This window comes from Limanda limanda, chromosome 9 (genome assembly GCF_963576545.1).
Source record: "Limanda limanda chromosome 9, fLimLim1.1, whole genome shotgun sequence".
In the NCBI taxonomy this organism is placed as follows: Eukaryota; Metazoa; Chordata; class Actinopteri; order Pleuronectiformes; family Pleuronectidae; genus Limanda; species Limanda limanda.
This window is the reverse complement of record NC_083644.1, coordinates 3,518,017-3,538,061: the sequence shown is the minus strand read 5'-3', so window position 1 is coordinate 3,538,061 and position 20,045 is coordinate 3,518,017. Positions and strand designations below refer to the sequence as shown.

General features: G+C 41.4%; 1 protein-coding gene across 1 annotated transcript; it reads right to left on the bottom strand.

The window, feature by feature from the left end:
• Nucleotides 1-3,953: 3,953 nt before the first annotated feature.
• On the bottom strand, nt 3,954-8,032 carry LOC133010762 (N-acetyllactosaminide beta-1,3-N-acetylglucosaminyltransferase 3-like). The gene is made up of 2 exons (XM_061078395.1): nt 7,776-8,032; nt 3,954-6,941 (listed from the first exon to the last, which is right to left on the bottom strand). The coding sequence occupies exon 2, from the start codon at nt 6,929-6,931 to the stop codon at nt 5,792-5,794; it is 1,140 nt and encodes a 379-aa protein (XP_060934378.1). The 5' UTR covers nt 6,932-6,941; nt 7,776-8,032; the 3' UTR covers nt 3,954-5,791.
• Between the last annotated feature and the right edge of the window lie 12,013 nt (nt 8,033-20,045).

The window sequence follows — 20,045 nt, the reverse complement described above, 5'->3', positions numbered from 1 at the left end:
ACAGAAGTTGTTGATGTTTTACAAGCTTTTTTACGACCTGTGTTTATGCCGCATTTGTAAAGCAACTTGCTCTCTTTATGCCTCTAATCTATATAAATTTCCAGGGTAATGATATAAAGGACCAAGCCTCTGTGAGCAATACAGACGCACTTACAGCAAACCAGTTAGAAAATAGTTTTTATCCCTAAGTAAATTAAATCATGATAAAAGTGATGCTTAATGGCGTACACGATTAAATGAAATCATGCAAAAGAAAACTACTTATACTTTGCATTCCAAATAAATTCAGCACTGACCGTGTGAACGAGTTATAGTGAAAATATTAAATCTGTCATGCTTTCAAAGTTTATAATGGAATCAGATTAGGAGAAGACAAACACAGTGAGGAACATGCAGAATGTTCTGTTCTCTGGGTGCCACAAACTAACTCTAACGTTTTTGGTTTATTTTAATAATAAACAACTTTATTACTGTTAACCCTCTGAGAGCCACTGGGCCTCAAATATCAAATATCATGTTGTCTTTAGAGCGTCACGACTCTTCAATGGTTTCAGCTGCCGTTTTTTCCTGTTAAACTGAATAAACAGCTCTAACAAGCAAGCCCCTGTTTTGTGAGTAATTTACAGCACTTAGTATTCACATTCTTCCTTTTCTCCAGGCAATGTGTCGTCCATATTGTGGAACTGAATTTGTTGGATGTTTGTTGGATGTGGCAGCAGTGTCCATCACTTTTAGGTGTCCCCTGGTAACACTTCCAGTGCGTTGAGCTCTCAGGGCCAACGTAGAAATGTGTGTCTGTGGGATTTACTGATATAAAGTCTCGTCCTCACCCATCAATGAGGATCACAGTCACCGCTGGCAACCATGAAGAAACATTTCTTATCCATGATCAACCTTTGGACCTGGGGTTACATAACTGCCAACAGACTCCCCTTCCACAGAAGCCCTCCCTCCCTTTTACTGTCTCCCTCAAACCTTTAACATATTTGATATAACACCTCGTGGAACCTGAGTCACAATATGAGTTCATGAGAAATTTCATTCAATGTTAATAATTAAAACACTTCACTAACATAAGTTAGAAGTTCCCTGATTTCGTGTAAGGACCAAATCAGAGAAAACACCTCAACAATAATCAATGACACTCACATATTTTTTTGGCTACAAGAAACTGTTAAGGCTTCATACAGATTTGTTTCATTTTAAATGCATTTATTTGCCTTTTCAAACCCTAAGTGGAATTTAATTTGTTTATTTAATTTTCCCCACAGCCTAGAGGCCTTTTTGGTCTTTCTCAATTCCCTTCACTACATTGGCTCAAGGTGCTCAACATACTGCGGATTAAGAAAACACAATAAAATAGACAAAACACGAGCAAAAAGAAAATCTATTTGACAACACAAACAAATACAGAAAAGTGCTGGAAATAGCAGACAACAGAAATGTAATTTTAAATCCGTTACTGAGAGTGTCGTCGGCTCAGGACCTTTGCCCCCCCCCCCCCCGAGCACAAATTACAAAGCAAATAAAGGCCTGTATCCCGTAAAGCCTGTGTGCTGGGTTGCAACAGCCGTGACCTGGACCAGTAGCATCAATAAGGTGGTGCAATGGAAAAACTGTCACAGAGAGAGAGAGAATACAGACGCAAGGCAACAAGCCTGTTTGTTCCACAACTATCCTGACTGTCAAGGTCAGCTGAGCAGGCGAGTCCGTGATTGGTCAATAGCTCTGGCCTTAATGTGCCTTTTTAAGGTCAATCAAAAGAGAAGTTCAACATTTTAAAGAAACTCATTCACTCACTTTCCAAAGCTGCTTTCTGTAATTCGCGCTGCGCCAACCGCATCGAGGGAATAGACGGTGTGGTCGACGGAGGATTGATATTGAATTTGATTTGATTCGATTTTGAATGTATGTAAAGATGGACGATGCATCTCCAGTTCCTGCCACTGTCAAGAAATGAAGCCAAAATATATCCTGGCTATGATCGAGGCCATCTTGGAGTGATCGGGCAGCATTGAGCAATCGACCAATCACGAGTCAGTCCCATGTGTCACTCAGGATGTTTCACCCTGTTTATAAAGCATTAAACACAACTTATCAGAAACATGAACAATTTAACGTACATCAGTGTGATGTCCACGAGATAAAGTTACAACATCCTTGTGCAAAAAAAATAAAATTGACTTTTTACTTTGATCCATGTCCCATCCACAACATGGAGGAGATCCATACTGGAGCTGGCCACCAGGGGGCGATCCAGATAATTTGTCTTCAGTTCTGGGAACGGTCATGTCCTACATTTTTATACATTGTCCATGGTCTCAACTAATTAGGCTGATGAGTCTCTGTTGGCTCATATGTCATCACTCTGTCTGTGCATGTTCACAATACTGACCTCATCCGAATGCGTGACTCTGGAGTTAATACCCCCCCTTTTAGATGCAATTAAATAAGGTGTCAGTATTTGATCCTGGTTCTGGAGCCAGTCAGTTGCTCATTGAATCAACAGATGGTGAACACAGAGTATTCTTTGTGACAACCTGGTCAAACCGGTCGCTGCGAAACCTTTAAAGATATGAACTGAACCTGGAACACATTTCACAGAAATGTCAGTCAGGTTTTACAACTTGTTCACGATGATCAGAAACAAAAAAACACCCTGTTTTAAACAAGCATGAAAGTTCAATCTAGGCCTTTCGAGGTTTGACACAAGTTAAGTTGTTAAATTCCTTCAAAGAAGTTAGTGAAACAACCTGGAATTCACTTTTTGTCAGAATAATAGTGAGGTCACATGTAAAATCTCTTTGTGCCAGGGTTTTCTAATATTGAGGAACAACTTGATCTTTGTATTTCCTTGAATAAAACTACAGATGTATACACAGCTACTTGCCATTAAACGCTATATAACCGTGCATCTTCCAGTCCTGAATTAAAAAACCTGGTTAGAAAACACCAGAAAACGCTGTAGTGCTTTGACTTTGAAAGGTGCACAGGAAGGGTTGCAAATATTTATGTTTGTGACGTATTCAACTCATGTCATGCGTTAATGTATGTTACATATTTTAAATTCTAAAGATTTACTCTATATAGTGGAATACCTTGTTTTTGAAAGACTGCATCTAATCCAGTCCTGCAGAGGTTTTATAAGTATATTATCTTTTATCTTATTATGGGTGCCTAGTGGTACGGCACTAGCCTGGGTGCCAGACGAACTTAGCCCCGCTTTGTTTTCAACAAACAGTGACTGACAGTAGAGGGTTCATGGAGCTGTTGCTGTAAACGCGTTTGTTTCTGTAATTAATTCTGACGTTGCTGCTACTTGTCCCTTCTGTCCACAGAGGGAGACATTTTTCATTGTCTTCTGGAGTGTGGTCGGCTCTCCTCACTGCTTCTGTTTCTGACTCACTGGTTTGCTTTGTTTGATGAAGTTTCCTCAGATCAAATGTTCATCCTGGGAACAAGTACGACAGTACAAAGAAAATAAAATGTCAACTCTTGAACTTTGTTTTGCTGCAAGAAAAGATGGCGATCTATCTCTGCAGGAGAAACAAGCTTGAAAACTCACTCAACGTAGACGTAACATGCATCTTTAATGTTAAAAGCAAGACTGGAAACTGATTTCCCTTTTTTTATTTTGACATAATGAGAACAAGATGTTATATTGAGAAAAAATGTCATAATATTTCGATAATATTGTAGTAACATCACAAGTTCTGGTTTCAATAACTGGTTATTTCAAGAAATGTTTTTTCTCTTTCCCCTTGATTCTTTAATATTACTTTTCCATATGACGTTATAACTGTATTTTTGTTTATGAATTTCTTCTCAGGTACAACTTTCTTCTCTTTAAATCACAAAGTTTTTCATGTAATATTACAACATTATTTTCATAATCGTTGGATTTATTTTTAAAAGCCTTAATACTGTAAAAAAAGATGAGCAGTGAAGCAACATTTATAATTTTGGTTTTATTGATTATACACCCGATTCATACATTTTACATTTAAACAGACAGTCCACCTGAACAACAACTTGCTGCTTTGATGCTCCTCTAAAATGTTCCTCTTTCAAAATGAACGTGTTGCCCTGCAGTTAGCTACCGTAGATTACAATTCATTGCTTTGGTACAAAATTATGTTAGAGTGATGTAAGTGAAGCTGTGTTACATCAGAGTATGTATGTATGGATTCATGTGCATTCTTCTCTTTAATTAATTAAACACACTTTTTGCAAAGATTCACAAATTTCCTGTTCCCTTTTGAAAAAACAAACAAACATAAATATCCACATAACATAGAAAAACCGCTTCCCTCACTGTCTGAATACAATGACATATTGGCAAACTTTTGACACAAAAAACAACAATCAACACCCCTGTATAATAGTAACCACGCTTGGCAGCTTTATTCCTAAACCCTAAGTTATTTTACTCTTTTAAGAAGTTATTTTAACATGTATTTACAACAATATTTAACATTTTTTTCGACATAATTTGGTCGAGGCACGTTGAGTATAAATGCAGATGTAGAAGGTGCATTTTACATTTCTGGAAGGGTTGTGTTAACATCTCCCAAGATGAACAATTGCCGACTTTGATTTAAATATCTTCTATGTCTTACATTAAATAAGGAGAGACACTCTAAGTCATCTGTAAGAATAAAATAGCACAAAATATATTGTTTTTTGAAGATGTTTAAAAATAATATCGTTTTCGACATTTCTATAGAATAGAGGGTTTGAAGAACAAAAAAGACTTGTTTTCAACCCTGATAAGATAAAACCATACCCTAATCATTCTGTACATATGAGTCCAGACTGGAGATGCACTGCCCCACCTTATTCCTGTCGCCTGAATGTTGTTTTGTAAATGACAGTGCAAAAATGTACCTTAGACAGCACTGCCAACTTCTGCTTGTTAATGTTTTTTTGAACAATTTGCAACCAACATGATTCAGCTGGTAGTCAGAAATGTGGACCAACACCAAGCTCCAGTCAAAACATAAACCCACAGCCACACAAGCCAAAGAAACACACAAACACACACACCCAGGTGCAATCATCATTAAAGGCCCGCCCACTGATAAAATGGTACAATCTTTGATCTTCAACAAATTCAGTGTCAGAAACACTTTCCCTCTTCATTGATGTGATTATATTGCGTCTACAGAAAAAAATGACACGATAACATTATTAAAAAGGCCATACACTTAAGGCATTGCAGTGCCGTACTGCAGGTCTATATTACAAACATAATGGGCATAACCTTCTATATAAAATGTTTTAAGTCACCTGACTGGCTGTGCTTATTAAGCTTTGGATAACTGCTATCCAGGGGTGTGTTAAGCTTTATGTTTGAATGTTTTTTCCCGATTTTTCCCCCGAGTAAGCCCATTCTTTGGGTTCTGCCACTTCACAGCTTTTTAGAAAGAACCCTTATGACATAACAAAACTTGTAAACTTGTAAGATATATTGCATAACAATATTGACACATGTGTGTAAAACTATTTTAAAATTCCTCAATAGGGGACACCACATGTTTCAAGCATGTCCCATATATTCGCAAAGGCAACGATGATTCAGCGTTACACTTTATTTTGGACAATAATTCTCTCATGCAAATATATATTTATCTTGCAAACATAAGTACTCTGTGTCACTGTCAGGGTATGGATTTGTTTTTTGTTGTTGTCTGGTTTAGGCTAAACCTCTACGAGTGACATTAGAGGCTGTGTCATAGACCTGCCGTCAATCGATCACAGGGTTTTGACACAACCAGTGAGCTTAATGCTACTAAAATGAGTTCTTTGTCAATTCACATTTTAGATTGGGGTCACTTATTCTTTGCCACATAAGATAGATGCCTGCTGGTCGGAATCTGTGCACCAGTAAAATCTCTTTATAATAGCAGGGATCAAATTCATCTAGTTTACGCGAGGGAATGTGCATTCCTGCTGTCCTTACACCCATATGGTGAACTGGACCCAATCCTGCTTTGGCCATACACATCCCCATGTAAACATCATCAATAGGAATTAAAGGGATGGACTTGGACATGTTGTATATGACCATAGCTGAATAGCCCGACAGGAGGAAGCCTCCACCACCACAATAAGGGGGATAAGACTCTGACTCCTGCACTTGTACTGGGACATAGTACTTGCTCTCTGGTGATCTAATGGGCCCCTCGTACTGTATCAAATGTCCGGTAAAGAGGTGCTTGCCTCCATCATTGTCCCTGAGGCCTTGGAGATACTCAACCATGTTGTCTGTGTTGACAAAAACGTCGTCATCACCATTTAGCAAGAAGCGAGCTTTCGGACAGTTTCTTTCCATCCATTCTAGGAAGAGTACCTGCTTTAAGGTGAGGTTGTAGAACGTGTCACTAAAGTCCCATTGAAGAATGTCATTGTACTCATTTTGTTCCAGTTCAAGAAGTTTGTTCTGTCTCCCTCTTTCAAAACCAGAACCCGTCACTCCTGAGATGAAGATCCTCCGGATCTGCACACCATTGTGCAGCCTCTCTGTAGCCCAGGTTTTGCGCAGTACCTCTCGACGGTCAAAGTTATCAGGGATGCTTTTAATGACCAGGAGGAGAAAGACCTCTGAAGATTCATCAGCTCCTCCGCATTTGTCAGGAATGTCCAGCAGCATGGGAAAATGTCGACAGTGTTTATGGTAGAGAAAGTCTTTGACATTACCAGGAAGAGAGCTGAAGCCTGTGACATTTCCAGCAGCTGCGTTTAGTTGGCATTTTGGGAAGGAGTATATGTAGGAGATGTTCGTGGTGGATCTTTTTATTTCACTGCTCCCCTCTCTCACAGTTTTGGGGATCCAAAGGGCTTTTTTCCCAGTAAAATATCTACTGAGATAGATGACCAACAGACCAAGAGAAACCCCCAGCAACAGTGTTTTGGTGCGGATTTTTATCATCTTTAAATCTCTGCAGAGAAAAAACAGGTTTCTTATCAACACATTTTTTCATACTTGAAATTAATGTAAAAATGTCTTACACAGTTGAAGAATGGACAAAATGTCTGTTATAAAAAATAAATATTTTAATTTACTGTGTTCCATATGCATGGCTAATTTACAGTTGCCATCATCCCACTTTTTTTATGTCTATAGACTCCTCAAGTGGTGATTCACACTCACCACTTGCATAACATTTGTAAGAAAATGCAGGTTGAGGCAAACAGCTTAAGGAAGAACTGAAACTACTATAAAACTCTGTAAAGCTACGAGCAGCCGCAGATTCAGATGATAATCCCCATGTAGGGTCAATATTGTCCTGATTCTGGACAAATGAGACAACATTTTGAATATCACTGCTGTGAGGAGCAAGCTGACAGGAGAGAGCAGACTGAGCTTCTGAGACCCACAAACCCACAACTACTGTAGACGACTACATGTTGAGCTGTCAGAAGCCTAAATATCACATGGGCTGATTGATTATGTATATTACACACACACACCTTTAACATCACACATTCATTGCCGAACCTAACCTACCCCTATTTTAAGAATCTTACCACTTTGCCAACGTGTCTTCACTCTGTAAGGTCTTTACTAAAAATGGTTCTCAAGTGTCACAAAGAAAAACCCACATAAATACAGGAGGCTACAAATTCACCCTCAGCTAAAATAATTAACACAACAACTTGCAAATTATTCCTTCACTTAAAACTGACCAGAGTTCATCATGTCTGCCTATACAACTCAACTGCAGACATTAGAAAAAAAAAAAAAAAAATCAAATAGAAATAAGAAGGCTTACGGTCAGTTGGTGGATAAGCTGGCAGGCAGGCAAAAAGAAAATCTTAACACGGTAAAAACCCGAGAACCAACAGGAACAAAACCAGAGAGGAACAGAGCAGAGGTCAACTGAGCTGGTATGGATAGATGTGAAACCAGTTCTGAGAAAGCAGAGAGATGAACACATACTTTTAACATTTATCTGATAATTACTGTTGGCGTAAACCCAAAGGCAAAGAAGAATGACGGAGGGTTATGCAAAACATCTCTCTTTCTCCTGTGTGGTCAAACTGACAGGCGAACAAAGCACGTCAGTAAAGTTATTTATTAAATCAAAAAAAACAGGGTTGGTACTCAGACCGCTGTACTGTTGATGCTCTGGTACAAAGCCACACCTACTATTGAACTGACACACAGCCTCTCTCTATTTTGACCATAATAATAGGCCTTTGAAAATCAAAAGATGTTCTCTCTCTCTCTCTCTCTCTCTCCAATGTGCAAGTGGGTGGTGGTTCTGCTGCTTCTGCATCGGGCCCCTGCCTGCCTCGGGTGGTGCTGAGGCCTCTGTTCCAATGGAGCCACTGACGAAGAGGATTACATGATTGAGGAAGATGTTTTCAAACTGGCGACCAAAAGAAAAAGCAGACACATCTTATGAGAAACATTTTTCAAGGAAACTGAATATTATTTTTCAATAAAAACAGCTCTAAAAGCAAGCCTCATCGACCTCTATCCCATTCTCTCTCAAGTCCCCCCCTAACATGTTGTTGTTTTTTATTCGGCTTGTTTTTATTCATTTACCTGTTTTTCTCTATTGATCCGTGGTTATTGTCACTATACCTCTCCCAAAATGTAAAACGTTACCCAATTTTGAAAAAGGTTGAAAGCAGAAGAAAGAAAATTGCTCTTGGGCTGATAGAAAATAAAGTATATAAAAAAAATAGTCCAGGAACTGAAAGCTATTTTGTCTGAGACACACCTTGGATTCATTCCATGCAGAACCTGAATAATCATTTAATTAATTAATAAAACATTTGAAATCTCGCCTCCGGCATCAACATTGCCAGGCCCGGCTCTGTGTGATCCTCTAAGTTTGGTTATAATTCAGCCTCATCCTCAACATGTGTGACATAAAGCTGGCTCTTAAAATATAAACGGTGCCGGAGGAGATGTGAAGAGAGCTGCTCTGTTCAGCCTGTGAAGGATCAGGAAGTTAAATGTTGTCTTTCTCCAGGAAACACACAGCACAGCTGAGAGTGAAGCTGCGTGAAGGAAGGAGTGGGATGGGCAGGTGTTCTTCAGCCAGGAGAGCAGCAACAGCGTCCCTCCCTCCTGTGGCCATCTTGTTTTCCAGAGACTTTCCAGAGACTCCGAAGGTCGCTTGTTAAAAATGCAAGCTGTGTTTGAAAATTTGGAAATAACCTATCTGCATCTTCTGAACTTGCATTAATTCGGTGAACAATTTATTTGAATGGTTGCACACACAATGCAGGCTGCATCCAAGTCTTTCCTCTGACGATTCACGGAAGGTTTTGTTCTTGATGCTTAACAGAATGTATTAAAATATTTTTAAAATGCAAATGTGCACTTTACATAGTTATCATCCCTTTATATCCTGTTTGTAGCCATTATAATGGAGTTACTCACTTGAGTAGTTTTTTCATGTGATACGATTTTATCAAGTACTTCTACTTGAGCCATTCTAATTATAAAGTAACAATACTTTTACCTGAGTACTCTTTCTGTTTACTCTACCCACCACTGCTCCTGGATCAGTTCTTATGGACTAACTGGAGTTAGTGGTTCACCAGTCTATTTATTTACCGCTCCATGGTAGACGGTATATGGGCAGCAGGTGTAATCAATGTGCTGCAGGTTTCTAGACGTGAGATGATGTGAGCACGCCCCTGCACTGACCCTCCTCCGTGTTTGCACTTCAAGTCGAGGCAAACCCGGGCAGTAAGAGGCGAGGAACCCGTGGTGAGCCGGCACATCGGCCTCAGCGTGCGCCCACACAGCTGTGACCTTCTCAGGGATCATCAGGGGATCTGCCCTCCCCGTCCGGATTCCAGGTAAGATTAGGTGCGGTGACTGTGGCCCCAGGACATCTGTGTCAAGTGTGCATGGTGTTCCCGTCTCTCCTCCAAAGAAGCCTTTTGTTGAGCAGCTCGTGTGCAGGCGGCACATGAAGGATTTACACTTGCAGATATGGTGATATTATATATCTTTAAAAACTCTACTGAGACCATACCAGACACTTATAGGCTGAAAGTTCCTCAGAGGAAACACAGCTCTTTATATTGGGTGTCACTCAGTGCGTCTGTTTCATGACTTCCTGTTTGGGAAACCGTGTCACATGACTCAAATGTACGACCGCAACATTTATAAAGTTTAAAAAAAAAAAACTTTTGATAGGTTCCTTCATTTTTCTCTCGTTGTCATTATATGTCTTATATTAAATAAATCTTTTTTCCATTGTGTGAAAAAATGTTTGGGATTATCCGTCAAATTGATTGGAAATTATCCAAAAGATAAAAACAAATTAATAGGGTCAACTTAAACATAAGTTTGATTTTATTCTCAAAATATTTTTGTCATTTACTTTTTTTATATTAAAATCACCTGATCATTTTATTCAAGGAGTTGTTTCTTTTCTTTTTGGCTTTAGTTCTTCAGCCAAAATGATTTGTAATGAAAGTGTTTTCATGGTCGTTGTCAGGAGTCTTCACACAATCCCTTTACTCACAGAAACTCGTTCACACGTTATCCTGGTCTCAGTCTTAACAGTAGTTTGTGGGTCATTTTAATTTCCTCTCACGGTGTGAACTATGCTATTGACATTGCTTTTCTTTTTATTGAACACAAAGATGGTATCGACAGACTCAGGGTGTGACAGCTCCCTGCCCATGTTGATGCATTGCTATTGTCCCTGGATAATCTAATTGAGTTTGTGCTAAAGATAGCACCAGCAGGACGCAAACATTCGGCCAAGAGGGCGACGCCCGATGTAAAAACCGTCAAACCCCACAGCAACACGCACCATGGTAGCCAATTAGCACACAGCGAGCGAGAGAAGGTAGAGAGAGGAGAGGGCGACGAGGGGAGCGAGGGAGGATTCGGTGTCAGGAGCGCAGACTAAATACTGAGCGCCCTAATTTTGAAGGTCAGGAGGGTCACACACGATGGTGATAAACACAACAAGCGATAATGAGTCTATGGGTTAAAGTCTGGAGCCAAGGAGAAATCTGGGAAACAATCGTCTAAAAACCACAAGACCTATTTATTGAATATATATATATTTTGTTGATGTGTGTACTGACTTATCCACAGTTTTACTTTCAAGGTAACGGGACTTTCATTTGCCTTTCAATCACATCATGTCCTCTTTACTCGTCTCTGCTGCAGCAACGTACGAAGCAAGGGAATCACGCTGCTGCTCGTTTCCCTCGATAATGTTTCCCTCAGCCCCTCGTTATGGATTAATATAAATGATATAATTGATCAGGGTTATTCGTTGGTGTTTGCTGTGAATCAAAGATTGATACACGACCTCCAACGTGAGCAGGATTCCAGTCTCGTGTGGGAGATGTTCGTCAGCAAAGCGGTGGAATGTGTAACCTTCAAGTAGAAGCTGAATCAGTCACACTGGACTCACACGTCTTTGTGTTGTGTTAAAGCGTGACAGTGCAACACAATCGCAGTTTCATGCTCGGGACTCGAGTGTTTCACATGTGCCGAGTTTTTATAAAAGAGTTTTTGAGTGTGATGCTCAACAGAAGGGAACGGTCCTTACTGTAAATGTCTTCAGGTGAATTACATTTTTAACTTGATTGTGCAAAAACTACTCAACCTACTTTCTTTACATCACAAGGAAGAGCTTTGATCCAGAAATGTGTTTTTTTTTTTTCACGTTTCTCTAATGTTGCAAAACTCAATGTCTTTCAACATTTTCACAGATTTTTCCGAGAATAATTAACGAAAAAGGTGATCTTCTACATTTATATAACATAGGTGGTCAGATAGAGATCGTTCTGACATTTCAGTTGACGAGCGTGAGTAACTTGGTGCCGATCCAGATAAAGATCTGGATCCAGTTTAAACAAAGACTCTGTCGGTGAACAAATCCACTTTGATTTCATTCGATTTATGTTTATTTACATCATCACAGATTATCGACTCAATCCTATATTTGAAACCTTCCTGGTGAAGCACAGGTTCAACAAACAAAAAATAAAACACCTTAATCTCAGCCCCCCACCCTCACCCGTGTCCTCCCCTGCTGCCCCCCCCCACCCCCCCTCTCTGTCTGTCATCCCACCTCTTGCACAGACACATGGCTCTCATGCATTCCGCTCGTTCCGTTATAACAAGCCACATTCCCTGGAACGCTTCCTCCGCTCCGTCCCTCCCTGTGGCCCCTGGGGCTCAGATCAGACAACCACCCACACCCCCCCCCCCACCACCCCTCAACACCACCCTCACCCTCACCCTCACACCCCCCCCCCCCTGTAACTATCCCATGTACATCTGTGGCTCCCGACTGCAGAGAGCCACAAGCAGCCTGTCCTGACCTGACTCACTCCGGATCAGTGCGTGTGAAGGGAGCACGAGAGCATCCAGAACCTGGACCCTAAACCAAACCTTTGTCAGCACCTGAGGAGGGCAAACCTGGAGACGTCCCACCCATGAGAGACATGGGAGGGAAGGAGAAGAAGATTTTGGTGATTGCAAACGTCCCAAACTACCAGGGGTGAGTCCTCGGAGGAGTTCTCTCTCCCGGCAGCATGCGTACGAACATCCAATGCAAACTAAACGTTGTTGATCCGCTATACACTGAATATTTGTGTTGTTCTTCTGAAGTGCGGAGCAAATCTTAAACCTGCATAATGAGCATGATCTGAATTCTAACACCTCTATTGCCTCGGGTGTCAGTTCCAGTGGAGTGTGAGTTGGCAGCCGCGGCACAGATTTACTGCAGCTACGCTCTGCTAATCTTAAATCTGAAATAATATCTGACAAACTAAAAGCCTTTTCTTTGTCATGTATGAATACGTTCAAATTTAAAGACAACCAAAACAATAGCATCCTTCAAAAGTTTGATTTCCTTCTCTTAATTCTCTCAATTTAGAAATCTGCCAAAAGAATCCCTCTTGTTTTACGTTTTTTTTAATTTTCCGTGTCATGAAATTCTCTTGCGAAAGCTTCATAAATTTGGAAGAAAACTTTGAATCTGTTTAATTCAATTTAACAGTGAGAGATAAACATAAGTTCGACCGAGTCCAATGCTGATTCAAGTAGAATTTTGATGCAAAACAAAATGCAACTCAATCTGCAGAGGACTAAAATAAGAGTCCTGCTTTGTTCTGGGCCAAATGGAAAAGTGCATCGGATCAAAGCTCTACAGTTACACTCGTCCGTCGAGGTTGCTGAGTTGTTGTCAGTGTGAAGGATCGGAGGGGCCGGGGGGGTTCCCAATATGTCGGGGCCGTAGTGAGTGTGTACATCTGTGCACACCGCACAACATGTGTGTTTACATGTGAGCCGTGGTGTGCTGGGTTTGCAGAGCTTGTGTGTTTTTTTTGTTTTTTTTATTTGACCTTTATTTAACCAGGAAAGTCCCATTGAGATTAAAAACCTCTTTTTCGAGGGAGTCCTGGCCAAAAGGCAGCAACAAATAACATATGTACACTCACAATATTACACTCACAACATATAAACAGAAATTAAAATGATAAAAAACTGTTACAAATAAATTAAAATTCATAAAAAACATCTGCAAGTAAAAGAAGTGGTCTGAAATGATCTCATCGTAGATTTAAAAGCGTTCAAAGAAATCATTTCGGTTAATTTAAAATCTTTTTGCAGCCAGTTCCATGTGGTGGGAGCAGAGTGGACGAATGCCCTTTTTCCTGATTCAGTGCGGGCCAATGGAACTAACAAAAGCATCTGATTGTTTGAGCGCAGACTGTAAGAAGCAACACTTTTCTGTGTGATTAAATTACAAATATATGATGGCAGTAGCCCAAGCATGGCCTTATAAATAAAAGTGCACCAATGTCCCAGCCTCCTGGTGGACAAAGAGGGCCAACCCACTCGAGAATACAATTCACAGTGATGGGTCAGGGCTCTACAGTTAGTGATAAACCTCAGAGAAGCATGGTAAACAGCATCAATCTTACATAGACATTTAGCTGAGGCATTCATATAAATCATGAGGTGTTTCATGAGGAACGGGTCCTGCACTCGTGTGGTGGTGTTTCTCCGTGTGCATTGTGTACGACACTCAGCAGAATGTCCCGGGCTCAGTAACAATCTGGCCCAGATCTGGTGGAACATCCTGGATCCAACATGTTGCTCTGGCAGAGCAGTGAGGACGATTCGCTGATCAGGACTTGGACTCGCCCGCGATGAAAGCTTCAACGAGCCGGCAGCTCAGACAGGAGGGAACCTGGAGTTTAGAAAAAAATACACCTGACGATCACTTGATATTGTCATGTCGTGCAGTTCATTTTAATATGATGCCTGATAATGTGAAAAGTGTCTGCATGTGGTCACTTGAGTCTCCTCCTCTGACGAAGAGGGGAAGCACGCTCAGAATCTCCTGAGCCAGTTTGCAGCTGCAGAGAATTTTGAAAAATCCTTTACGACGATTAAAAATATATTTAAACTTTATACTCATTTCCCTGATGTCAAACGAAAGATTGATTGAGTGGGATCATAATGTTCTGTACTATTCTATTCTCACCATACCCACGCACACTCAGACACCCCCCCCCACCCCCCCCCCTGCATTCCCCTGGTTTATAGGCTTTAATGACTGTTTCCATGCCACTACTAAACCCGGACGCCAGAGGCCCCTGAGAGAGAGATAGCACCCTGGGGTGAAGACTGTCCATTCCAGGGCCCCCCCCCCCCACTCAGACCATCTGGGACCAGATCCTCTGTCCCGGCCTGATACTTAAAAAAGGCCCCTAATCTGCCCTGGTGCTGTTTCTGTACCATGCTCACACATAGCAAGCAAACCCCCGGTAAAGCCCGGCCCTGCATTACACTTATGCATAAGTATGTACTGTATACATGTATGCACACACACACACACACACACACACACACACACACACACACACACACACACACACACACACCATAACGACTGACTCCCCTCGCCACGGGCTGTTATCTTTGCTGCGGAGCGACGACAGCGCCCGTCAACCCGACAGCAGATAACCCGAGCCGAGGCCGAGATGCTTCCGTTCAGAATGTGACTCGTCGCACATCGAGCAGCCGCAGCTCAACCACGACTCATTGTGTGAAATATCAGTTTACAGCAGATACGTCTGAATCCTGACGTCTTCCTCTCTCGCTCTCGGATCTCTCTCAGATCCAAGAGTCTCACGTTGACACGCTTAGGGCCTCGCGTACACGTCCAGAGTCTCGGAGGAAAGGAAAGCAACACCCGAACCCGCGAACAGCTGGCGATAACGAAGGAAGAGCGTGACTATGGAAGCTGACTTCTTGCTAAACCGGATTTTCTATTTCTACATGTGTTAAATACACACGATGCGAATGTGTAAATGCACGAGCTCAGGAGCCGTGTGAGAGGGCAGCTGCCGAGGTGCAGGGTCTTCAACTCCGTTCTGCTGACAACGCACAGAGATAGAAGTGCTTTCTTTGAATGTTTGAGTTTGAGACCGAGCTGTGGGGATCAGGTTTGGATTTCGCTAAATCAGGAAATGAGAGAGTCTGACGTTTCCCAATATTCTCTTGTGTTACCCATCTACCCCCGACCGAGCAGTGGCCCGATCCCGTGGTTTCTTAACACGTGAGTTGAGGCGTTGAATACGAATATTTCCAAGTGTGAGCATCAGATGTTTTGGTCTTTATCAGCAGTGAGTCCTGGGACACGTCGGCCCGAGAGGAATCCGCTGGGACAAAAACTATCTTCAAATGCAGCTTCACACGACACAAGGCCTTTAAACATATTGTGATTTGTCAATAATCCAAACATATTCTATATTTAGACTTTAAAAGGAATAATTAATATTACTCAATGATCTATTATTTCCAGAAATGTGGCTCAAATATTTTATCCGTTTCCAAACAGACACTATTTCGTTGGCAACAAAGGGAGAAATACAGAAGGATCTGCGAGCTTTCATTTGGCTTAGCACTTTTAACCCGTCAGTAATAATAATACAACTTATCCTGGTGATTGTTAGATTCAGATTTTTGTGAAACTTTGACTCGTCCCTACTCAGATTCTCCTGTTTTTACACGTTGTTAAGGAGGAAATTAAACTTAGATTTCTTTCCTGTCACAGAGAAGCTTTTCTATTCTAAATTGTACATCAGGTTTCAAAGTGGAGGACATTTGATTTATGTTTATTTACATCATCACAGATTATCGACTCAATCGTGTGTTTGGAATCTTCCTGCTGAAGCACAGGTTCAACACAACAAGAAGTAAACAACAAACAAAGAATAAAACACCTTAATCTCGCCCCCGGATCAGATTTTTGTGAAACTTTGACTCGTCCCTACTCAGATTCTCCTGTTTTTACACGTTGTTAAGGAGGAAATTAAACTTAGATTTCTTTCCTGTCACAGAGAAGCTTTTCTATTCTTAATTGTAGATCCAGTTTATTCTGTTATTTCTTCTCAAAGACACAGATGAGGTTTGTATTGTCAGCTGCTGCTACTGTCTGTGTGTCTGTCTTTAAGAGTCCTCATTGTCCTCCAGCTCGGACGTCCAACTACTAACTCTCCACAATAAACCCACAGCTATGTATAGACTCTGATATTTGGCCTCAGTCCTGGACAAAGGAGAAATCATTTGACCGCACATTAAACAACTTAATCGCGTCTCTTCCTTGTAGCGTTATCATCATTATCAAAACTCGCTGGTGTGTGTGTGTTCAGACAGCCAGCTCACCCTCCAGGATATTTGCCCCCCCCCTATGCTTCAAGGTTTCCAGTTACAGGCGCGTCTGTGATTTTTATTTCTTTTAATCTCTTCGCTCTTGTGGCGCATTCGGCATTTAACTGAGGGATTAGAACGATGCCGATTCGTCCATTCATCTAAACACACACCCGTGAAGTCCCAGCGTCCTCTGGGTCCCTCGTGATTCATGGCCGCTCCGAGAGCGATGAGACACATGCAGCTCTTCCTCTCAGTTTACGCAGGAGGATTATGATGGAGAAGACGGACAGGAACCTCCCTGCTGTTTTATAGCCGGGGGAAGGGGGGGGGGGTGGGGGGATTACCGAGGGCCGCCAAGCTAAGTAAACACACACAAACTACAGCATCGCTTGGACGCTGGCACGCTTGTGTAGCGGCCGGTTGAAGCAACAACAGCAACGAGTCAAACTATGTGAGAGCATCTATCTGTTCACTTTGAATCCCCCCCCCCCGCCTGGCATCATTCTTATCAAAATATTGTTGTTTTTTTGATGGTTAGACCTTGACAAGGAAACCTGAAAGAAATCTGAATCTTCTAAATAAAAACTCCCAAATACACTAAAAAAACTTCAACATCTTCATTGCATTGTATTGTTTATAACTTTATAACTTTTTCAGTTACTCACTGTAAACAAACGTTACATGTTTGTCATTTGATAAATCCTTATTGGAAAACATATTATAACCGATTTCTGTTTTGCTGCATTTCGGAAAGCATCTGCAGAACAAAACTGTTTTTTAATCAAATACTTGTTACTAAGAAAGTATTTTATTCATATGTTATAAACATGGAGGATGTTTCTCCTCTTCCTCACATGCGATGCTTTCAGTAAGAAACGTTACATGTTTGTCATTTGTCATTTGCTCTGTGACAGCTCCAGCCACATAATGGTTTTTCACCAGTTGAGCTTTTCCATTTCTGGTGATAGCGACCCTCACGACCCCCTCGACCCCCCCCCCCCCCCCCCGCCCGCCTCCACCGTATACAACACTATAAAGAGCAACCCAAAATAAAAACCCTTTAATGTGAGAGACCCCGGGGGTCAGCCAGACGCTCTCCAGGGCCGGGGGGGGCTTCTCAGCCGCCGGCCCACTCCGTCACAACAGGAAGGATGAGTGTTCCTGAAGGGCCACAGTTAGAAGAGGCAGACCGGGGGGGTGGCGGTCGGGTCGAACAACTGTGGGGTCCGAAATACACAAAGTAAAATAGAAAACTGTAAAGACGAACGTGCAGTAAAACGTGTGTAAAAATAACCGCGCTCATAAAGAGTCTTTGAAAGGGAAATAATTGATGCAGTAAATTGTCTGCAACAATATGTCTGAGTTTTATTTATACAGCAACTTTCATTGTTTAAATCTCAAAGGGCATCACAATAAAATCAAAGATATGAAATACAAACACGTTAGCAATAAAACAAGGAGGGAAGGTAACACCCTGCTACACGGATAAGATAAAGTTAGATATTATAAGATAACATAAGATAAGATAGTACTACAATAATCCTATTGAAGGGAAATTTTCATTGCAGCCATAAAGTCATGAATACGATATGAACAGAATAGATCAATCAGATTTTATATTCCAAAAAAAGGAATTCAAACGCTGCAGCATCTTCTGCACTTAACTCTCAACACGAGCGAGAATGAAATACACGTAGCTATAGAAACAGACAGTAGTATGTCAATTCTTCTCCTTCTCCTTCTCCTTCTCCTTCTCTTTCTCCTTCTCCTTCTCCTTCTCCTTCTCCTTCTCCTTCTCCTTCTCCTTCTCCTTCTCCTTCTCCTTCTCCTTCTCCTTCTCCTTCTCCTTCTCCTTCTCCTTCTCCTTCTCCTTCTCCTTCTCCTTCTCCTTCTCCTTCTCCTTCTCCTTCTCCTTGTCCTTCTCCTTGTCCTTCTTCTTCTTCTCGTTCTCGTTCTCGTTCTCCTTGTCCTTGTCCTTGTCCTTGTCCTTGTCCTTGTCCTTGTCCTTGTCCTTGTCCTTGTCCTTGTCCTTGTCCTTGTCCTTGTCCTTGTCCTTGTCCTTCTTCTTCTCCTTCTCCTTCTCCTTCTCCTTCTCCTATTTCTTCTTCTCCTTCTCCTTCTCCTTCTCCTTCTCCTTCTCCTTCTCCTTCTCCTTCTCCTTCTCCTTCTCCTTCTCCTTCTCCTTCTCCTTCTCCTTCTCCTTCTCCTTCTCCTTCTCCTTCTCCTTGTCCTTGTCCTTGTCCTTCTCCCTCTCCTTCTCCTTATCCTTCTCCTTCTCCTTCTCCTTCTCCTTGTCCTTGTCCTTGTCCTTGTCCTTGTCCTTCTCCTTCTCCTTCTCCTTCTCCTTCTCCTTCTCCTTCTCCTTCTCCTTCTCCTTCTCCTCCTCCTTCTCCTCCTCCTTCTTCTCCTTCTCCTTCTCCTTCTCCTTCTCCTTCTCCTTCTCCTTCTCCTTCTTCTCCTTCTCCTTCTCCTTCTCCTTGTCCTTCTCCTTCTCCTTCTCCTTCTCCTTCTCCTTCTCCTTCTCCTTCTCCTTCTCCTTCTCCTTCTCCTTCTCCTTCTCCTTCTCCTTCTCCTTCTCCTTGTCCTTCTCCTTCTCCTTGTCCTTGTCCTTGTCCTTGTCCTTCTCCTTCTCCTCCTCCTTCTCCTTCTCCTTCTCCTTCTCCTCCTCCTTCTCCTCCTTCTTCTTCTTCTTCTATTGACAGAGAGTGAAGAGACTGGACAGAGCTGAGCTGTAACAACGAATCTATTAGAATTTATATGAAGTTATTTGAGTTTTGAATCTGCGTCCGTCTCCACATTATGTCAGAAGCTCCTGAAAGCATCGCATGTGAGGAAGAGGAGATGCATCCTCCATGTTTATAACATATGATTAAAATACTTTCATTGTAACAAGATTAAAAAACAGTTTTGTTCTGCAGATGCTTTCTGAAATGCAGCAAAACACAAATCAGTTAAAATATGTTTTCCAATAAGGATTTATCAAATGACAAACATGTAACGTTTGTTTACAGTGAGTAACTGAAAAAGTTATAAAGTATAAACAATAAAATACATTGTAGTGGTTTTTGAGTGTATTTGGGAGTTTTTATTTAGAAAATCCAGCTTCCTTTCAGGTTTCCTTGTCAGGGTCTAACTCTCATAAAAACAACAATATTATGATAAGAATGATTATAATAAAGAACAATAATAACCTCGCACCACAAGTAAATTCAGTATTCAGCAAAGACTTGATATATTATTTCTAGTAATGTAAAGATGCAGTGATTCATATCATCATCACCCAGGCCTCGTGCGTTCTCTTAACTTTTCATCAACAACATAATCCGTTGTGTAAACTAATCTGCACAGTCGTCTGCAGACTGAACCCGGTCTT